This window comes from Salmo trutta, chromosome 31, assembly GCF_901001165.1.
Source record: "Salmo trutta chromosome 31, fSalTru1.1, whole genome shotgun sequence".
NCBI classification, from domain to species: domain Eukaryota; kingdom Metazoa; phylum Chordata; class Actinopteri; order Salmoniformes; family Salmonidae; genus Salmo; species Salmo trutta.
In genome coordinates this window covers 45,286,291-45,307,003 of record NC_042987.1, presented here as the reverse complement: position 1 = coordinate 45,307,003, position 20,713 = coordinate 45,286,291, and the positions used below count along the sequence as shown (strand labels likewise).

At 45.6% G+C, this 20,713-nt stretch overlaps 2 protein-coding genes across 2 annotated transcripts in view; one reads left to right on the top strand and one right to left on the bottom strand.

The window, feature by feature from the left end:
* LOC115170269 (uncharacterized) overlaps positions 1-20,713 on the bottom strand; it is a 46,952-nt gene that overhangs the window by 7,721 nt on the left and 18,518 nt on the right. The gene's annotated exons all lie outside the window — the stretch shown is intronic.
* Positions 6,316-16,162, top strand: cfap410 (cilia and flagella associated protein 410). Its single transcript, XM_029726684.1, has 7 exons — positions 6,316-6,736; positions 6,852-6,870; positions 7,310-7,356; positions 12,310-12,539; positions 12,945-13,125; positions 13,861-13,942; positions 15,865-16,162. Exons 1-7 carry the CDS (start codon positions 6,660-6,662, stop codon positions 16,066-16,068), a joined length of 840 nt encoding a protein of 279 aa, XP_029582544.1. The 5' UTR covers positions 6,316-6,659; the 3' UTR covers positions 16,069-16,162.

Below are 20,713 nucleotides of genomic sequence, written 5' to 3'. Positions count from 1 at the left end.
TGGTTTGACACTTTATTCAGACAGTAATGACATGAGATGGGGAGACAGGCTATTGCTAGAAACAGGTTGGAAGCAGGGATGATCCCTGTTTACTCAGGTGGAAAGTTGTATGCGACACAAGACTCAGCACAGGAAACATTATCTGTTGATGGCAGTGGGTAACCAAATCATAGATTGCAGTCTGCTTGTCCATAGACTGTATTTATTATAGATCCCCATTAGTTCCTGCCAAGGCAGCAGCTACTCTTCCTGGGGTTTATTATGGATCCCCATTGGTTCCTGCCAAAGCAGCTGTCACATTCCTCTTCGTCAGAAGATATGTTGAAATTGCTGTCGGACAAAGTGGACCAATATGCAGCGGATTGCGTGCTCATCATCATTTATTTTAAATGTGACCACGAGGGGAAAAAACACTAAACAAAACTCATGACAGGAACAGTGTCGCAGGCTAAACAAAAGCAGTGCTAACATACAACTACCCACAAGTGACAAACAAAACACACACCTATTTATAGGACTCCCAATCAGAGGAAACTAGAAACACCTGCCTCCAATTGAGAGTCCAGCAACCAAACCTGCACATAGAAAACTTAATCTAGAACCTACTCATACTAAAACATACACCACAAAACCCCGGAACACATAAATAACACACCCCTCTAAGCTATACACAAAAAAAAACACCATACAAAACAAACATACCTCTGCCACGCCCTGACCAAATAATACAAATAATCCTCTATACTGGTCAGGACGTGACAGCAGCTACTCTTCCTGGGGTTTATTATGGATCCCCATTAGTTCCTGCCAAGGCAGCAGCTACTCTTCCTGGGGTTTATTATGGATCCCCATTAGTTCCTGCCAAGACAGCAGCTACTCTTCCTGGGGTTTATTATGGATCCCCATTAGTTCCTGCCAAGGCAGCAGCTACTCTTCCTGGGGTTTATTATGGATCCCCATTAGTTCCTGCCAAGGCAGCAGCTACTCTTCCTGGGGTTTATTATGGATCCCCATTAGTTCCTGCCAAGGCAGCAGCTACTCTTCCTGGGGTTTATTATGGATCCCCATTAGTTCCTGCCAAGGCAGCAGCTACTCTTCCTGGGGTTTATTATGGATCCCCATTAGTTCCTGCCAAGGCAGCAGGTACTCTTCCTGGGGTTTATTATGGATCCCCATTAGTTCCTGCCAAGGCAGCAGCTACCTGTCCTGAGGTTTATTATGGATCCCCATTAGTTCCTGCCAAGGCAGCAGCTACTCTTCCTGGGGTTTATTATGGATCCCCATTAGTTCCTGCCAAAGCAGCAGCTACTCTTCCGTTCCTGCCAAAGCAGCAGCTACTCTTCCTGGGGTTTATTATGGATCCCCATTAGTTCCTGCCAAGGCAGCAGCTACTCTTCCTGGGGTTTATTATGGATCCCCATTAGTTCCTGCCAAGGCAGCAGCTACTCTTCCTGGGGTTTATTATGGATCCCCATTAGTTCCTGCCAAAGCAGCAGCTACTCTTCCTGGGGTTTATTATGGATCCCCATTAGTTCCTGCCAAGGCAGCAGCTACTCTTCCTGGGGTTTATTATGGATCCCCATTAGTTCCTGTCAAAGCAGCAGCTACTCTTCCTGGGGTTTATTATGGATCCCCATTAGTTCCTGCCAAGGCAGCAGCTACTCTTCCTGGGGTTTATTATGGATCCCCATTAGTTCCTGCCAAGGCAGCAGCTACTCTTCCTGGGGTTTATTATGGATCCCCATTAGTTCCTGCCAAGGCAGCAGCTACTCTTCCTGGGGTTTATTATGGATCCCCATTAGTTCCTGCCAAGGGAGCAGCTACTCTTCCTGGGGTTTATTATGGATCCCCATTAGTTCCTGCCAAGGCAGCAGCTACTCTTCCTGGGGTTTATTATGGATCCCCATTAGTTCCTGCCAAGGGAGCAGCTACTCTTCCTGGGGTTTATTATGGATCCCCATTAGTTCCTGCCAAGGGAGCAACTACTCTTCCTGGGGTTTATTATGGATCCCCATTAGTTCCTGCCAAGGCAGCAGCTACTCTTCCTGGGGTTTATTATGGATCCCCATTAGTTCCTGCCAAGGCAGCAGCTACTCTTCCTGGGGTTTATTATGGATCCCCATTAGTTCCTGCCAAGGCAGCAGCTACTCTTCCTGGGGTTTATTATGGATCCCCATTAGTTCCTGCCAAGGGAGCAACTACTCTTCCTGTTAAACTGTAGGCTCAGTGCTGTGGCTGGTATTTGATACACTGCCGATTTTGCAGGTTTTCCTACTTACAAAGCATGTAGAGGTCTGTAATATTTATCATACATGCAAATTAATTACTTAAAATCATACAATGTGATTTTCTGGATTTTTGTTTTAGATTCCGTCTCTCACAGTTGAAGTGTACCTATGATAAAAATTACAGACCTCTACATGCTTTGTAAGTAGGAAAACCTGCAAAATCGGCAGAGTAACATAATACTTGTTCTCCCCACTGTGTGATTGTGTGTGTGTGTCTATAGGAGAGATCACCATTATGTCACAAAAGCAAAAGTTCCGGGTGGAGAAAGTTGCGTTCTCTGCATGGTTCTCTCCATGGTTCTCTCCATGGTTCTCTGCATGGCTCTCTCCAATGTTCTCTCCATGGTTCTCTCCATGGCTCTCTCCAATGTTCTCTCCAAGGTTCTCTCCAAGGTTCTCTCCATGGTTCTCTGCATGGCTCTCTCCAATGTTCTCTCCATGGTTCTCTCCATGGTTCTCTGCATGGCTCTCTCCAATGTTCTCTCCATGGTTCTCTCCATGGTTCTCTGCATGGCTCTCTCCAATGTTCTCTCTATGGTTCTCTCTATGGTTCTCTCCAAAGTTCTCTGCATGGTTCTCTCTATGGTTCTCTGCATGGTTCTCTCTATGGTTCTCTCCATAGTTCTCTGCATGGTTCTCTCTATGGTTCTCTGCATGGTTCTCTCCATGGTTCTCCGTGTGGTTCTCCGCGTGGTTCTCTCCGTGGTTCTCTGCATGGTTCTCTGCATGGTTCTATTTATGGTTCTATGCATGATTCTCTCAATGGTTCTCTGCATGGTCCTCTGCATGGTTCTCTGCATGGTTCTCTGCATGGTTCTCTGTATGGTTCTCTCCATGGTTCTCTGCATGGTTCTCTCCATGGTTCTGTCCATGGTTCTTTGCATGGTTCTCTGCATGGCTCTCTGCATGGTTCTCTCCATGGTTCTCTGCATGGTTCTCTGCATGGTTCTCTGTATGGTTCTCTGCATGGTTCTCTGCATGGTTCTCTGTATGGTTCTCTCCATGGCTCTTTGCATGGTTCTCTGTATGGTTCTCTCCATGGCTCTTTGCATGGTTCTCTGTATGGTTCTCTCCATGGTTCTTTGCATGGTTCTCTGTATGGTTCTCTCCATGGTTCTCTGCATGGTTCTCTGCATGGTTCTCTCTATGGTTCTCTGCATGGTTCTCTCCATGGCTCTCTGCATGGTTCTCTCCATGGTTCTCTGCATGGTTCTCTGCATGGTTCTCTGTATGGTTCTCTCCATGGCTCTCTGCATGGTTCTCTGTATGGTTCTCTCCATGGCTCTCTGCATGGTTCTCTGTATGGTTCTCTCCATGGTTCTCTGCATGGTTCTCTGTATGGTTCTCTCCATGGTTCTCTGCATGGTTCTCTGTATGGTTCTCTCTATGGTTCTCTGCATGGTTCTCTCCATGGCTCTCTGCATGGTTCTCTCCATGGTTCTCTGCATGGTTCTCTGCATGGTTCTCTGTATGGTTCTCTCCATGGTTCTCTGCATGGTTCTCTGTATGGTTCTCTCCATGGTTCTCTCCATGGCTCTCTGCATGGTTCTCTCCATGGCTCTCTGCATGGTTCTCTGTATGGTTCTCTCCATGGTTCTCTGCATGGTTCTCTGTATGGTTCTCTCCATGGTTGTGCCACAGACTTTCTAAACCTGTCTTTGGCTGTGCTCTGTATTTACAAATCAGTAATCTTACTGTAGTTGACAGTACAATAAGGAGCCGGCAAAATAGACTTTCCAACAACATGAACCACTGTAAAAGTCAGTGGTATTTCATGGTGTAATCTCAGTGATCCAGCAGAGGGCGGTAATGAGCCACTACATCCATTACCTGGCTTTTATATTTTATCTTTATTTAACTACACAAGTCAGTTAAGAACAGATTTTTACCTTGTCAGCTCAGGGATTCAATCTCACAACCTTTCAGTTACTGGCCCAACACTCTAACCACTAGGCTACCTGCAGCCCCTCCACTCTAACCACTAGGCTACCTGCCGTCCCTCCACTCTAACCACTAGGCTACCTGCCGCCCCTACACTCTAACCACTAGGCTACCTGCCGCCCCTACACTCTAACCACTAGGCTACTTGCCGCCCCTCCACTCTAACCACTAGGCTACCTGCCACCCCTCCACTCTAACCACTAGGCTACCTGCCGCCCCTCCGCTCTAACCACTAGGCTACCTGCCGCCCCTCCACTCTAACCACTAGGCTACCTGCCGCCCCTCCACTCTAACCACTAGACTACCTGCCGCCCCTCCACTCTAACCACTAGGCTACCTGCCTCCCCTCCACTCTAACCACTAGGCTACCTGCAGCCCCTCCACTCTAACCACTAGGCTACCTGCCTCCTCTACACTCTAACCACTAGGCTACCTGCCGCCCCTCCACTCTAACCATTAGGCTACCTGCAGCCCCTCCACTCTAACCACTAGGCTACCTGCAGCCCCTCCACTCTAACCACTAGGCTACCTGCCTCCTCTACACTCTAACCACTAGGCTACCTGCCGCCCCTCCACTCTAACCACTAGGCTACCTGCAGCCCCTCCACTCTAACCACTAGGCTACCTGCAGCCCCTCCACTCTAACCACTAGGCTACCTGCAGCCCCTCCACTCTAACCACTAGGCTACCTGCAGCCCCTCCACTCTAACCACTAGGCTACCTGCCGCCCCTCCACTCTAACCACTAGGCTACCTGCCGCCCCCTGTATCAGATCTCCTGTGTTCACCACAGACACCTAGAGGTTAGTGATCTGTATCAGACACCTAGAGGTTAGTGATCTGTATCAGATCTCCTGTATTCACCACAGACACCTAGAGGTTAGTGATCTGTATCAGATCTCCTGTATTCACCACAGACACCTAGAGGTTAGTGATCTGTATCAGATCTCCTGTATTCACCACAGACACCTAGAGGTTAGTGATCTGTATCAGATCTCCTGTATTCACCACAGACACCTAGAGGTTAGTGATCTGTATCAGATCTCCTGTGTTCACCACAGACCTTATTTTCGGTGTTAATTAATTTTCTCCATAGGCTTTGTCCTAAGAAGCATGGCGGAGTTAGTGCCTACAAAAATACGACATTACTATTTATCTCTATTTAGAAAAGGTTCTTGAGTCCAGCTTTCCGATGACCTCAACTCCTCCCTCCTAGAGATTGAGGTTTGCAACCCGGAACCACAGATGGAACAATGGAGACAGATATTTCACCGGATGTATAAATGTGAAGCATCCGCTTCCTGTTTCCACTCACTACCAAATATGGTGATGAGAGGAAGTCCAGTGGCCGGAAGTAGGAGAAGATGGAGCGAGATTGATTTTGGACGACATTCTGCTAATTTTCTCATTGATGAAACATTTGATCTCCATGCAGTTTTCTGTTCCCAAAACTATAATATGTTATGAACAGAGTGGACTGCGTTTTGTAGACTTTACCAAAGTAAAAAACAAAATGCGTTGTTTAGAAGGAGTGCAAAGGCACATTTACTTATTGCACACTTCATAGAGTAAGTGTTCCGTAATGGAAATATGCAGGTAAAATTGTTTTTCTTTATCCTTATTATTGTTAAAGGAAACCGAGCAGCACATTCTCCCATAAAATAAAAGTCATCAAGAATATTAACAATGATAAAACTACGAATATATTTCCATCATTTAAAAAAAAATTTTTTTACATGTAGACACTGCCAAAATAAATACAAAACTGTTTCTGGATGCTCAACACAAAAAGCACAGTTTTGTAAAATAAAAAAATTCCTTGTCAAAGTCAGGGTATGTTGTCGTCCTAGTCAGAAATAACCAGATCTATTAACAAGTCAGAATATATTTTCCTAGTTCCCGACTAGCACGTCGACAAACCTGATTATTTTCCTTTTTCCTCGAAAGTACGTAAATATCACGATTACAAAACGATACGATATTACAGAGAACAATTGAATTATTTCACATCTAGTAAAAAAAAGAAAAAAAAATATCCATCATGTTGAACTTGTTGTTGCCGGAAGTCATAATAATATCCTCGTCCCAGAATGCACCGCGGGACACACTGACGATGTATGGCCGAGTTTAATGGAGTTTTCCCCCACCCCATCTCCTCTAAAGTTTATCTGTTACCTTTCCATCTGTTGTGTATGTTTGTGTTTGTTTGTGGACATAGTTAACCGGATGGTAACTCGGTAACTATGGACACCGCGGTAGTCCGCCCGTTCAGACTACACACATATGCGTTGCTGGTCCTGTAGGTGTGCTAGGCTAGCTATGCTAGCTATAAATTATCCGATGGGAGCTGCTGAATTGCCACGATACTTTAGTTTCGATCGATAATTGGTTATTAGAGATTAGTTTAATCATCACACAACATGTCCGCAGTATGAAGCTAACACGGAAGTTGGTCCTGGCCAAAGCCAAAGCCTCGGATCTGGACAGTGTGAAGAAACTCAACTGCTGGTAGGTTGGGAGGCTACATGGGTTAGCTAACTCTCCGATATGCGACTGGTTGGATGCTAGTTCGCTGACCGTTCTCATTTCTCAATGTGTCCAATGTTTTGTCTTTCTCTTTCAGGGGCTGCAACTTGACAGACGTGAGTATGCTTGTGTATTCTCAATTTCACTATTTTTTTTTAGCTGTTCTGGGTTAACAGGATATCATTTTAAAATCCCATGTTTAGCTAGCTAACTAGTTAGCTTTGTCTCAACTCTAATGTTTTTCCTTTCTTCCTTCTCTGTCCCTCTCCTCCCGCCATCTGTCCTCTCTCCATTCTCTCTCTCTCCTCCCTCTCTCTCCTCCTCTCTCTCCATCCGCTCTCTCTCTCCATCCTCCCTCTCTCCATCCTCCCTCTCTCCATCCTCCCTCTCTCCAATCCTCCCTCTCTCCATCCTCTCCCCCCTCCCTCTCTCTCCCCCCTCCCTCTCTCTCCCCCCTCCCTCTCTCCTCCCTCCCTCTCTCCTCCTCTCTCCATCCTCTCTCTCTCCATCCCCTCTCTCTTTCCTCTCTCTCCTCCCTCTCTCTCCTCTCTCTAGATCTCTATATTTACCCAGATACCCCACATCGAGGTCCTGACTCTCAGGTTGGCTGTCTACACACACACACACACACACACACACACAGGGCTGTTATGGTGAACGTATTATCGCCACACCGGCAGTCATGATGGCAGTCAAATTCCACGTAACCGTTTAGTCACGGTAATTAGGCTTCTCCAAGCTATGATGCTGCTGATGGTCATTAGTAACCTACCAAACTAGCTAACTGACTGGTACTCAGCACTCTATTGTCCCTCTAATCACTCTGACATCAATGTAAATGTAATGGGAAATCTAAATCAAACACTTCATGAGAGCTCATGTTGCACAATATTTCTATAGGCTATGCAATTGCGGGAGAAAACAGTGATGGCCTCTATTAAAAAGAGGAGGGTCCCATCAGTTTTCTATAGGCTAGGCCTACTATATTTATTTCTCAACTTTCCTAATAGTAAGCGCATTGCTTCCCTTTACAACAAGAGTATAGCCTACCTGGCTGGCATGAAAATAAACCACAGGGAAAAGCGTCCTCCATTTGCTATTTAAGTGCATAGATGACATGTATTTTTCCCTGCAGTCCCCTGTTCTGACAGCTGCACGATAATGGTCCATTCTAAATCAAAACAAATGTCACACATATATTATTTAGTATATTTAAAGACAAGATTAAATTAATAGTCTGATGGCTGACAATATTAGCCTATCACTTGTGAATTATATATTTTATTTAACCTTTATTTATCTAGGCAAGTCAGTTAAGAACAAATTCTTATTTACAATGACGGCCTACACCGGCCAAACCCGGACGACGCTGGGCCAATTGTGCACCGCCCTATGGGACTCCCAATCATGGCCGGTTGTGATACAGCCTGGAATCTAACCAGGGTCTGTAGTGACGCCTCTAGCACTGAGATTAAGTGCCTTAAACCGCTGTGCAACTCGGGAGCGGATAAGGTTTGTATCACAACTAAAGTGGCCAAAACTTCTTAAAAAGAAGCACATTAATCCTCTTTAGAAGGGGTGTAGAGCCCTACTACATACATAAGCAGCACGTGAGCTTTAAGTTTGGGGGAAGATCATTTTCACCATAAAAATGCACCTTTATAAAAGCATTACATGCATAATTGCATTTGCTGTCACTTTTGATAATGGTGTTTTCCCACTAATTGAACATTCGCTCTTATAGCCCACTGCCGTGTGCTCATTGCTGCTCTTATAATGTGAAGAAATAGCCTAAATAGTTTATCAACATTTTAAGCTAAACGTTCTGATCTGTTGCGTCAGCCACATTGCGTGAAAAAGGTTTTTTGATGCTAATTGTTTTATTAATGTGGGATCTCACATCCCGCAACTGTCCCAGTCTATGTTTGGAATATTCCTTTCTGGCATAGAATAGGTCTACTGTTGTACTATGGGGGATAGTAGATTTATATAGAATAGGTCTACTGTTGTACTATGGGGGATAGTAGATTTATATAGAATAGGTCTACTGTTGAACTATGGGGGATAGTAGATTTATATAGAATAGGTCTACTGTTGAACTATGGGGGATAGTAGATTTATATAGAATAGGTCTACTGTTGAACTATGGGGGATAGTAGATTTATATAGAATAGGTCTACTGTTGAACTATGGGGGATAGTAGATTTATATAGAATAGGTCTGCTGTTGTACTATGGGGGATAGTAGATTTATATAGAATAGGTCTACTGTTGTACTATGGGGGATAGTAGATTTATATAGAATAGGTCTGCTGTTGTACTATGGGGGAAAGTAGATTGATATAGAATAGGTCTGCTGTTGTACTATGGGGGAAAGTAGATTGATATAGAATAGGTCTGCTGTTGTACTATGGGGGATAGTAGATTGACATAGGCTAGTGATTTTGCTGTTCGTTAGGCTCATCTTGTTGGACAATTCTTCCAATATCTTCAATATGCGCCTCGGAATTGGATAAGGACACGTGTCTTCACTTGTAGCCTGTGAGATCACGTGACGGAGAGCCATGTGAGTGAGAGGTGCTTAGGCACGCAGCCGGGAGAAGGGAATTATAATTATTATATTTAGCTGAAAGGCACAACCGCCACTGGCCCGCAAAAGGCATGGATTCTTTTTAGGGGGCATTACGGCCACACAAATGGGATGCCGCTGGGAAATTCGAGGCATTATCAAGTGCTTGTCATATTCTGAATGAGAGACTGATGAAGTGTGTACAGTGTGGTGGCTAATTTCCGCATTACCAAATGAGGAGTTACAAACACACCAGTCCGAGTTAAACTACATCTTTAATACTTAAGATACTTTTGCAAAAGTTCTTGACCCCCAATAATGCACTCTCTCGAATGAATCATTTAATGAGGTGATTACAGAATGGCTACAGGGATCTTTTATAGCAACGATACACCCCCTTCAACGTACATTGACAAACCACAGATACTTAGTAACAGTTCACAAAGGTTAAGTTTTGTATGACAGATATCAATAAAACACATCAGACAGTAACTGCTATGTCAACAGGATTAATGGTATAGCCCAGTATCTGGTCTCCTTAGAACCGTCCCTCCCTGGTACGGTATAGAACGAAAACACCATTTCATCCAATGGCATATATCAATTGTCAACTCTAGATACTCCCATCTCAAGCAAACCCCTTCTTGACCCCACTCCTGGACAGGCTCACTGGAGGGAGTGAGCCTCTAGGCCATATATTATCACAGGATAAGTGTGAGATCTAAGAGAGGACATACAAGGGTCCATTTACTGCCATAATCCTCCCCACAATAAAGAAAAGGAGGGAGTGACTTGCTCACAGACATTGTGGAGACAAGTCATTGGTTCCCCATTCATCCCTTCACATGGTTTAAGAAATAGGTAAAGACACATTCCCATGATGACAAGTCTGACCTCTCCCCTCTCTGGGCCCCAAGTGTCTGAGCCCCAGCTAAGGTAGACGTGCAACTGAAAAGACACCAGAGTCCAATGGACACTTTCTAATGACAAGTACCTCAAATAAGCATATTATACTAATAAAACATCTTAATTATCTATGTTACCCAACTAATTCTGATTCGTCCACGACAACAGCTTGTGCAAAAAAAAGCAGAGATCATGCCTTTCAAGATACTTTTTCCAAATCATCATTAGTCTCATCATGCAGCCTTACAATGTATTAAACATCAAAACATATAGCTCAACATCTGTAGAACAACTAAAGTTACATTAATAACTCTAAATTAAGCATATAGGAGGACCTGTTTCTTTGTTAACCGCTCAACACAGAATAGCCGCATGTGCGCCCTCCCCCAAATCGCTTGGAGAAAATATCCTTTCTATTTTATTCAACTTTGTTCAACTGTATTCTTCATACTATAAAATAATACCACGGAATTCTAAGCAAATCTTGTCTGCTAAATTAACTAGTGTCACCCCACAGCCATTTGGCAAAGCCAGATCAGGACCTGCTAAATGAACTAGTGTCGCCCCACAGCCACATCAGGACCTGCTAAATGAACTAGTGTAGCCCACAGCCACATCAGGACCTGCTAAATGAACTAGTGTAGCCCCACAGCCACATCAGGACCTGCTAAATGAACTAGTGTAGCCCCACAGCCACATCAGGACCTGCTAAATGAACTAGTGTAGCCCCACAGCCACATCAGGACCTGCTAAATGAACTAGTGTAGCCCCACAGCCACATCAGGACCTGCTAAATGAACTAGTGTAGCCCCACAGCCACATCAGGACCTGCTAAATGAACTAGTGTAGCCCCACAGCCACATCAGGACCTGCTAAATGAACTAGTGTAGCCCCACAGCCACATCAGGACCTGCTAAATGAACTAGTGTAGCCCCACAGCCACATCAGGACCTGCTAAATGAACTAGTGTAGCCCACAGCCATATGGCACAGCCACATCAGGACCTGCTAAATGAACTAGCGTCGCCCACAGCCACATCAGGACCTGCTAAATGAACTAGTGTAGTCCACAGCCACATCAGGACCTGCTAAATGAACTAGTGTCGCCCCACAGCCACATCAGGACCTGCTAAATGAACTAGTGTAGCCCACAGCCACATGGCACAGCCACATCAGGACCTGCTAAATGAACTAGTGTAGCCCACAGCCACATCAGGACCTGCTAAATGAACTAGTGTAGCCCCACAGCCACATCAGGACCTGCTAAATGAACTAGTGTAGCCCCACAGCCACATCAGGACCTGCTAAATGAACTAGTGTAGTCCACAGCCACATCAGGACCTGCTAAATGAACTAGTGTAGCCCACAGCCACATCAGGACCTGCTAAATGAACTAGTGTAGCCCACAGCCACATCAGGACCTGCTAAATGAACTAGTGTAGCCCCACAGCCACATCAGGACCTGCTAAATGAACTAGTGTAGCCCACAGCCACATCAGGACCTGCTAAATGAACTAGTGTAGCCCACAGCCATATGGCACAGCCACATCAGGACCTAACATAAGGACAACTCAGTTATGCTATTCTGTTCTTCTGAAATAGACTACTTTAACGGTCAATTACCGTGAGACCGGCAGTTATTTGCTTGACAATCACCGGCTGACAAAATTTCATGACCGTCACAGCCCTACCCACACACACACACACACACACTCACACTCACACACACAGCCCTACACACACACACACGCACATGCTGTGTGCTGTCTGAGAGGAGAGCATGCAAGTTAACTTTTAGTTGTACTGTATACACCATTATGGGCTCCCGAGTTCGATTCCAGGCTGTATCACAGCCGGCCGTGATTAGGAGTCCTATAGGGCGGCGCACAATTGGCCCAGCGTCGTCCGGGTTTGGCCAAGGGGGGGGTAGGCCGTCATTGTAAATAATAATTTACAATGACGGCCTACTTAACCTGACTTTCTTGGTTAAATAAAGGTTCAATGTAACACTACGCTGCCTGCTGTGCATATGATAAATCAACCTTGACAACACCCTACATTAACCAGGTCGTCTCTCCCCAGCGTGAACTCCATCTCGTCCCTGTCACCTCTGTCGGGCTGCGTGTGTCTGAGTGAGTTGTACCTCAGACGGAATCTCGTCCCTTCTCTCTCGGAGCTCTCCCATCTCCGCCCACTCACACGTCTACGAGTGCTCTGGTTGGCTGAGAACCCCTGCTGCGGAACAGACCCCAGCCAATACCGTCTCAACGTGCTGCGATGCCTGCCACGCCTACACAAACTGGACAACCAGGGTCAGTAGTCTTCAGATGTGATAATGTTTGTGTTTTGGGGAAGTATGTTTCTAGTACTTATGTCCTCAAGCCGTAGGGGTCCAATTTAGGTTTTGGGCTGTTGGGACGTGTGTGTGTGTGTGTGTGTGTGTGTGTGTGTGTAGTAATGTACGTGTGTGTGTGTGTGTAGTAATGTACGTGTGTAGTAACGTGTGTGTGTGTGTGTGTGTGTAGTAATGTACGTGTGTAGTAACGTGTGTGTGTGTGGTAATGTGCGTGTGTATGTGTGTGTGTAGTAACGTGTGTGTGTGTAGTAATGTACGTGTGTGTGTAGTAACGTGTGTGTGTGTGTGTGTGTGTAGTAACGTGTGTGTGTGTGTGGTAACGTGTGTGTGTAGTAACGTACGTGCGTGTGTGTGTGTCCAGTGGTGACAGAGGAGGAGCTTGCTTTCGCGCTAAACGAGGGAGAGGAGATAACCACACCCCCTGCCGCCGCCCAGAAGCAGTTCTCGACCAGTGGCCAGCCAGAGAACGTCAGCTCCACCAATGGACAGACAGAGGCGGAGTCAGAGAACGACCCCCTCAACTACAGTATGGAGGAGACCAAGTAAGACCCGCCCCCTGACAACGTTACACACCTTTAACCCCTAACCCTGTCTCTCCCACCCTGTCTCTCTCTCACCCTGTCTCTCCCTAACCCTGTCTCTCCCTAACCCTGTCTCTCCCTAACCCTGTCTCTCCCTAACCCTGTCTCTCCCTAACCCTGTCTCTCTCTAACCCTGTCTCTCTCTAACCCTGTCTCTCTCTAACCCTGTCTCTCTCTAACCCTGTCTCTCTCTAACCCTGTCTCTCTCTAACCCTGTCTCTCTCTAATCCTGTCTCTCCCTAACCCTGTCTCTCCCTAACCCTGTCTCTCTCCCTAACCCTGTCTCTCTCCCTAACCCTGTCTCTCTCCCTAACCCTGTCTCTCCCTAACCCTGTCTCTCCCTAACCCTGTCTCTCCCTAACCCTGTCTCTCCCTAACCCTGTCTCTCCCTAACCCTGTCTCTCCCTCACCCTGTCTCTCTAACTCTGTCTCTCTCTAACCCTGTCTCTCCCTAATCCTGTCTCTCCCTAACCCTGTCTCTCTCTAACCCTGTCTCTCTCTAACCCTGTCTCCCTAACCCTGTCTCCCTAACCCTGTCTCCCTAACCCTGTCTCTCCCTAACCCTGTCTCTCCCTAACCCTGTCTCTCCCTAACCCTGTCTCTCCCTAACCCTGTCTCTCCCTAACCCTGTCTCTCCCTAACCCTGTCTCTCCCTAACCCTGTCTCTCCCTAACCCTGTCTCCTAAACCTCTACAGTAAGATCCGGGAACAGTTGGGGATGAAGCCTATTCCTAGAGACAAGTTCTCCTCCCCATCACCTCGACCTGCAGCTAGGAAGGTAACAGACCCTCCTCTGATGGGGTCTTCCATTCATACTATAGCTTCCTGTATGTACAGTGCCTTGCGAAAGTATTCGGCCCCCTTGAACTTTTCGACCTTTTGCCACATTTCAGGCTTCAAACATAAAGATATAAAACTGTAATTTTTTGTGAAGAATCAACAACAAGTGGGACACAATTATGAAGTGGAACGAAATTTATTGGATATTTCAAACTTTTTTAACAAATAAAAAACTGAAAAATTGTCCGTGCAAAATTATTCAGCCCCTTTACTTTCAGTGCAGCAAACTCTCTCCAGAAGTTCAGTGAGGATCTCTGAATGATCCAATGTTGACCTAAATGACTAATGATGATAAATAGAATCCACCTGTGTGTAATCAAGTCTCCGTATAAATGCACCTGCTCTGTGATAGTCTCAGAGGTCCGTTTAAAGCGCAGAGAGCATCATGAAGAACAAGGAACACACCAGGCAGGTCCGAGATACTGTTGTGGAGAAGTTTAAAGCCGGATTTGGATACAAACATTTTCCCAAGCTTTAAACATCCCAAGGAGCACTGTGCAAGTGATAATATTGAAATGGAAGGAGTATCAGACCACTGCAAATCTACGAAGACCCGGCCGTCCCTCTAAACTTTCAGCTCATACAAGGAGAAGACTGATCAGAGATGCAGCCAAGAGGCCCATGATCACTCTGGATGAACTGCAGATATCTACATACAGCTGAGGTGGGAGACTGTCCATAGGACAACAATCAGTCGTATACTGCACAAATCTGGCCTTTATGGAAGAGTGGCAAGAAGAAAGCCATTTCTTAAAGATGTCCATAAAAAGTGTTGTTTAAAGTTTGCCACTAGCCACCTGGGAGACACACCAAACATGTGGAAGAAGGTGCTCTGGTCAGATGAAACCAAAATCGAACTTTTTGGCAACAATGCAAAACGTTATGTTTGGCGTAAAAGCAACACAGCTCATCACCCTGAACATACCATCCCCACTGTCAAACATGGTGGTGGCAGCATCATGGTTTGGGCCTGCTTTTCTTCAGCAGGGGCAGGGAAGATAGTTAAAATTGATGGGAAGATGGATGGAGCCAAATACAGGACCATTCTGGAAGAAAACCTGATGGAGTCTGCAAAAGACCTGAGACTGGGACGGAGATTTGTCTTCCAACAAGACAATGATCCAAAACATAAAGCAGAATCTACAATGGAATGGTTCACAAATAAACATATCCAGGTGTTAGAATGGCCAAGTCAAAGTCCAGACCTGAATCCAATCGAGAATCTGTGGAATGAACTGAAAACTGCTGTTCACAAACGCTCTCCATCCTACCTCACTGAGCTCGAGCTGTTTTGCAAGGAGGAATGGGCAAAAACTTCAGTCTCTCGATGTGCAAAACTGATAGAGACATACCCCAAGCGACTTACAGCTGTAATCGCAGCAAAAGGTGGCGCTACAAAGTATTAACTTAAGGGGGCTGAATAATTTTGCACGCCCAATTTTTCTGTTTTTTATTTGTTAAAAAAGTTTGAAATATCCAATAAATTTCGTTCCACTTCATGATTGTGTCCCACTTGTTGTTGATTCTTCACAAAAAATTACAGTTTTATATCTTTATGTTTGAAGCCTGAAATGTGGCAAAAGGTCGAAAAGTTCAAGGGGGCCGAATACTTTCGCAAGGCACTGTATGTATGTATGTATGTATTGATGGTGTGTGTGTGTATTGATGGTGTGTGTGTGTGTATTGATGGTGTGTGTGTGTGTGTGTATTGATGGTGTGTGTGTGTGTGTGTGTGTGTGTGTGTGTGTGTGTGTGTGTGTGTGTTGATGGTGTGTGTGTGTGTGTTGATGGTGTGTGTGTGTGTTTGTATTGATGGTGTGTGTGTGTATTGATGGTGTGTGTGTCTGTGTGTGTGTGTAGTCCCACACTCTGGAGGCGGTGCTGATGCTGTTGAAAGATCTGGAGGAGGAGGAGCTACGCATCGTTCACGCGGCAACCCAGAACAGACAGCTCCGAATACACACACACCTCAATACACACACACTGCAGGGAGAGACAACCATCGACACACACACACTCACACACACACACTCCAACACTCACACACACACACTCCAACACTGACACACACACACACTCCAACACTGACACACACACACACTCCAACACTGACACACACACACACTCCAACACTGACACACACACACACTCCAACACTGACACACACACTCCAACACTGACACACACACACACTCCAACACTGACACACACACACACACTCCAACACTGACACACACACACACTCCAACACTCACTCACACACACACTCCAACACTCACACACACACACACTCCAACACTCACACACACACACACTCCAACACTCACACACACACACACTCTAACACTCACACACACACTCACACACTCCAACACTGACACACACACTCCAACACTGACACACACACTCCAACACTGACACACACACACACACTCCAACACTGACACACACACTCCAACACTGACACACACACACACACACTCCAACACTAACACACACACTCCAACACTGACACACACACTCCAACACTCCAACACTGACACACACACACACTCCAACACTGACACACACACACACTCACTCACACACTTCAACACTAACACACACACTCCAACACTGACACACACACTCCCATTGACTTTAAACACTACCACCCAGCACTGAGGTAGACACACAAGTCATGTTTCTGCTCGGTGACCAGAGATAAGGGTTCACATGCTCCCCTGGGTACAGCTCTATGATCCCCTCCCCCAATCCTAACCATTAGTGGGGGAAATGCAAAACGGATCCAAGATCAGCGTCTATGGACTTTACCCTACTCCAGGCTCACACACCCACCAAACCTTGGTACACACACGCTTCAGTATTGTTGTGACAGGCTTTTAGCCAAATAGAGGAGACTGAAGGGAGAAGTTGTCGCTATCTATCCCCTAGCAGCACGTCGCTATCTATCCCCTAGCAGCGCATCGCTATCTATCCCCTAGCAGCGCGTCGCTATCTATCCCCTAGCAGCGCGTCGCTATCTATCCCCTAGCAGCGCGTCGCTATCTATCCCCTAGCAGCGCGTCGCTATCTATCCCCTAGCAGCGCGTCGCTATCTATCCCCTAGCAGCGCGTCGCTATCTATCCCCTAGCAGCGCGTCGCTATCTATCCCCTAGCAGCGCGTCGCTATCTATCCCCTAGCAGCGCGTCGCTATCTATCCCCTAGCAGCGCGTCGCTATCTATCCCCTAGCAGCGCGTCGCTATCTATCCCCTAGCAGCGCGTCGCTATCTATCCCCTAACAGCGCGTCGCTATCTATCCCCTAGCAGCGCGTCGCTATCTATCCCCTAGCAGCGCGTCGCTATCTATCCCCTAGCAGCGCGTCGCTATCTATCCCCTAGCAGCGCGTCGCTATCTATCCCCTAGCAGCGCGTCGCTATCTATCCCCTAGCAGCGCGTCGCTATCTATCCCCTAGCAGCGCGTCGCTATCTATCCCCTAGCAGCATGTATTCTGTCTGCCTTTTCTTAATCAGAGTGAATGAGTCTTTTTGCAAACTGCTTTGTGTAAATAAAGAGACACTGAAATGCATTTTTTTTTTTACAACATACATGCATACCATAGTTTATATACACTGAACCAAAAAAATATATAAATGCAACATGTAAACTGTTGGTCCCATGTTTAATGAGCTGAAATAAAAAAATCCCAGACATTTTCCATATGCACAAAAAGCTTATTTCTCTCATTTTGTGCACAAACTTTGTTTACGTCCCTGTTAGTGAGCATTTCTCCTTTGCCAAGATAATCCATCCACCTGACAGGTGTGGCATATCAAGAAGCTGATTAAACAGCATGATCATTACACAGATGCACCTTGTGCTGGGGACAATAAAAGGCCACTAAAATGTGCTGTTGTCACAACACAATGCCACAGATATCTCAAGTTTGGAGGGAGCCTGCAATTGGCATGCTGACTGTAGGAATGTCCACCAGAGCTGTTGCTAGAGAATTGGTTAATTTCTCTACCATAAGCCTCCTCCAACATCGTTTTACAGAATTTGGCAGTATGTCCAACCGGCCTCACAACAGCAGACCACGTGCAACCATGCCAGCCCAGGACCTCCACATCCAACTTCGTCACCCGCGGGATCCTCTGAGACCAGCCACCCGGACAGCTGATGAAACTGTGGGTTTGTACAACCAAAGACTTTCTGCACAAACTCAGAAACCGTCTCAGGGAAGCTTGTCGTCTCGACCTGACTGCAGTTCGGCATCCTGACTGCAGTTCGGCATTGTAACCGAGTTCAGTAGGCAAATGCTCACCTTCCAGGGCCGGCGCCAGAATGAATCAGTTGGACATTTGATTTCCATAGGGTTTTGTTTTTTATTGGACCTTCTATGTGGATATATGTATAAAACATGTTTTATAAATTCAATAAATTGTATTCGTCAAGTGCCTTTGTTACAACTATGAAACAGGAAGTCATGGTGTTGGAACCTGGTATAATCGTATTTTTATAACGAAAACATCAGTAGCCTAAACATCATTACAACTGTTAAGTGTGTTTGATAACAGTGAAAATCATCCCAAAAGCAAAAATGGCATAATGAGAGCCTGGTTCCTCTCTGGGTTTATTCCTAGATTCTCTCAAGATGGGTTCAGACCGTTTGTGCAAACCCACAATTCCTCTCTCGGTTTATTCCAAGATTCCTGCCTTTCTAGGGACTTTTTTCCAAGCCACCGTGCTTCTACATCTGCATTGCTTTCTGTTTGGGGTTTTAGGCTGGATTTCTTTATAAACACTTGGTGACATCTGCTGATGTAAAAAAGTTTTTTATAAATACATTTGATTTGAATATAAGTGTTGATATGATAGCAGTCAGTTGGAGCATGTCACATGAACAACGAAAGCTGTTGTTGCTGATTTAGTTTCATGCTGGATATGTTTGGACCGGCTCTCTGTTGACATTCTGTGCTGATAATAACCTGTAGAATTCTCATGTCACCATGCTCTCTCTCCTCTCACAGTTTCCTTTGGTGGCGGCGTGGGCACCTGCTCAATGCACACAGCTCTGGCTTTATTGCGGGTTGAGTCTCAAGAGGTTCAGGTTGAGGCTCAGAATCAGAAGAATACTCATCAGAGATGTCAACATGATTCATTTCTTCCTCACCATTGGAGTCGTTTTCATTCAGATTTTGTAGCAATGCTAATGAGTACATCCATTCGTCTAGGTCTTCTTGCAGTGGTGATTTTAGCATGTAAATCTTGGTGGGGCAAATGTTTTTTTTTTTAAGTTTTAAATGCATTTCAGCAAAGCCACTACACAACACTAAACAAAACATTAATTGCACTATAACGGTGACAAACGGTGCCCACAAACTGTTAGGGCCTCTACATAAAGCTGTTAGGGCCTCTACATAAAGCTGTTAGGGCCTCTACAGGGCCTCTACATAAAGCTGTTAGGGCCTCTACAGTGCCTCTACATAAAGCTGTTAGGGCCTCTACAGGGCCTCTACATAAAGCTGTTAGGGCCTCTACATAAAGCTGTTAGGGCCTCTACATAAAGCTGTCCCAACAGCAGAGATTTCTTTTCAGCTCCATGGAGTGAATCCTTACCACTGCTACACCTGGCTATCAGCAGAGCCTCATCTGGCAGAGAAACAGTTAATGTACTGCCTTTTTAAAAAACAGCTGATATGGCTGACTTGCTTAATCAAATGTGGTTTCTACTGACAATTGAGATGTACAAACTCTGGCATAAGGGGACGACGAGCAGATAAGAGGCAATCTGTTATTTCGATTAAGACATTAATGAGTGAGCTAGGATGGACGTAGTCAATAGAACTATTTGTTCAGCACTTTTGAAATGTACAGCGACAGAATTCAGAACATGGGCCGGCCGTTCTTACAGTGTTCTCCCTGTACACCAAGTCAGAACCGTAGGATAAATAAAGGGGGCATATAAGCAGACAATGAAAGCTCTAATAACATTCAATGATTACATTTCTCTAAAACAGGCTATAGGCTACATGTGCACCACCAAGTCAGAACAGTAGGTGAAATTAAGAGGGGGGAAAAGGACCCCATTATTAGGGTGAGGCACATGGGGTACTAACAACATACACTTAGAATTGCTTTCTTAGCAACAGTATGCAGCCCTGGCATATTACATAATGTATGCAGCAGCATACAATACATTTTTTGGACTCACCTTGTGCTGTGCTCACTTGAACAGGAAAATGTTGTGGCGGTCCTTCGTGGGCAAATTATGCCATCAAAGTCTGGCATTCTCTGGATTTATGTTTTTTCAAGACAACTGGGAACTCGTGATGACGTCAGTGATCTTCAGGTCGGCAGAAGTCATGCTGGATTGATTGATGTGGCAAACTGCACTTGTGTAATGTTTATGTCCAATGGCCGATGAGCACCGATACGTTTTATCTACAATTTATCTTCATTATTTCTCCTCATATGACAAATTGCCATTGATAAAATGCAATTGTGTTTGTTGTCTGTTATTTATGTCTGCCCCATACCATAACCCCACCGCCACCACGGGGCACTCTGTTCACAACCTTACCGCCCACCCACACGACACCATACACGCTGTTGTAGACCGTTTTAATTGGTGATTATATAATTATGCATCGTTCGCTTCCCCTCATCAACTCATCCATTCTCCCCCATCATATTTTAGTCCACTTCATTTATTTAATCTATTG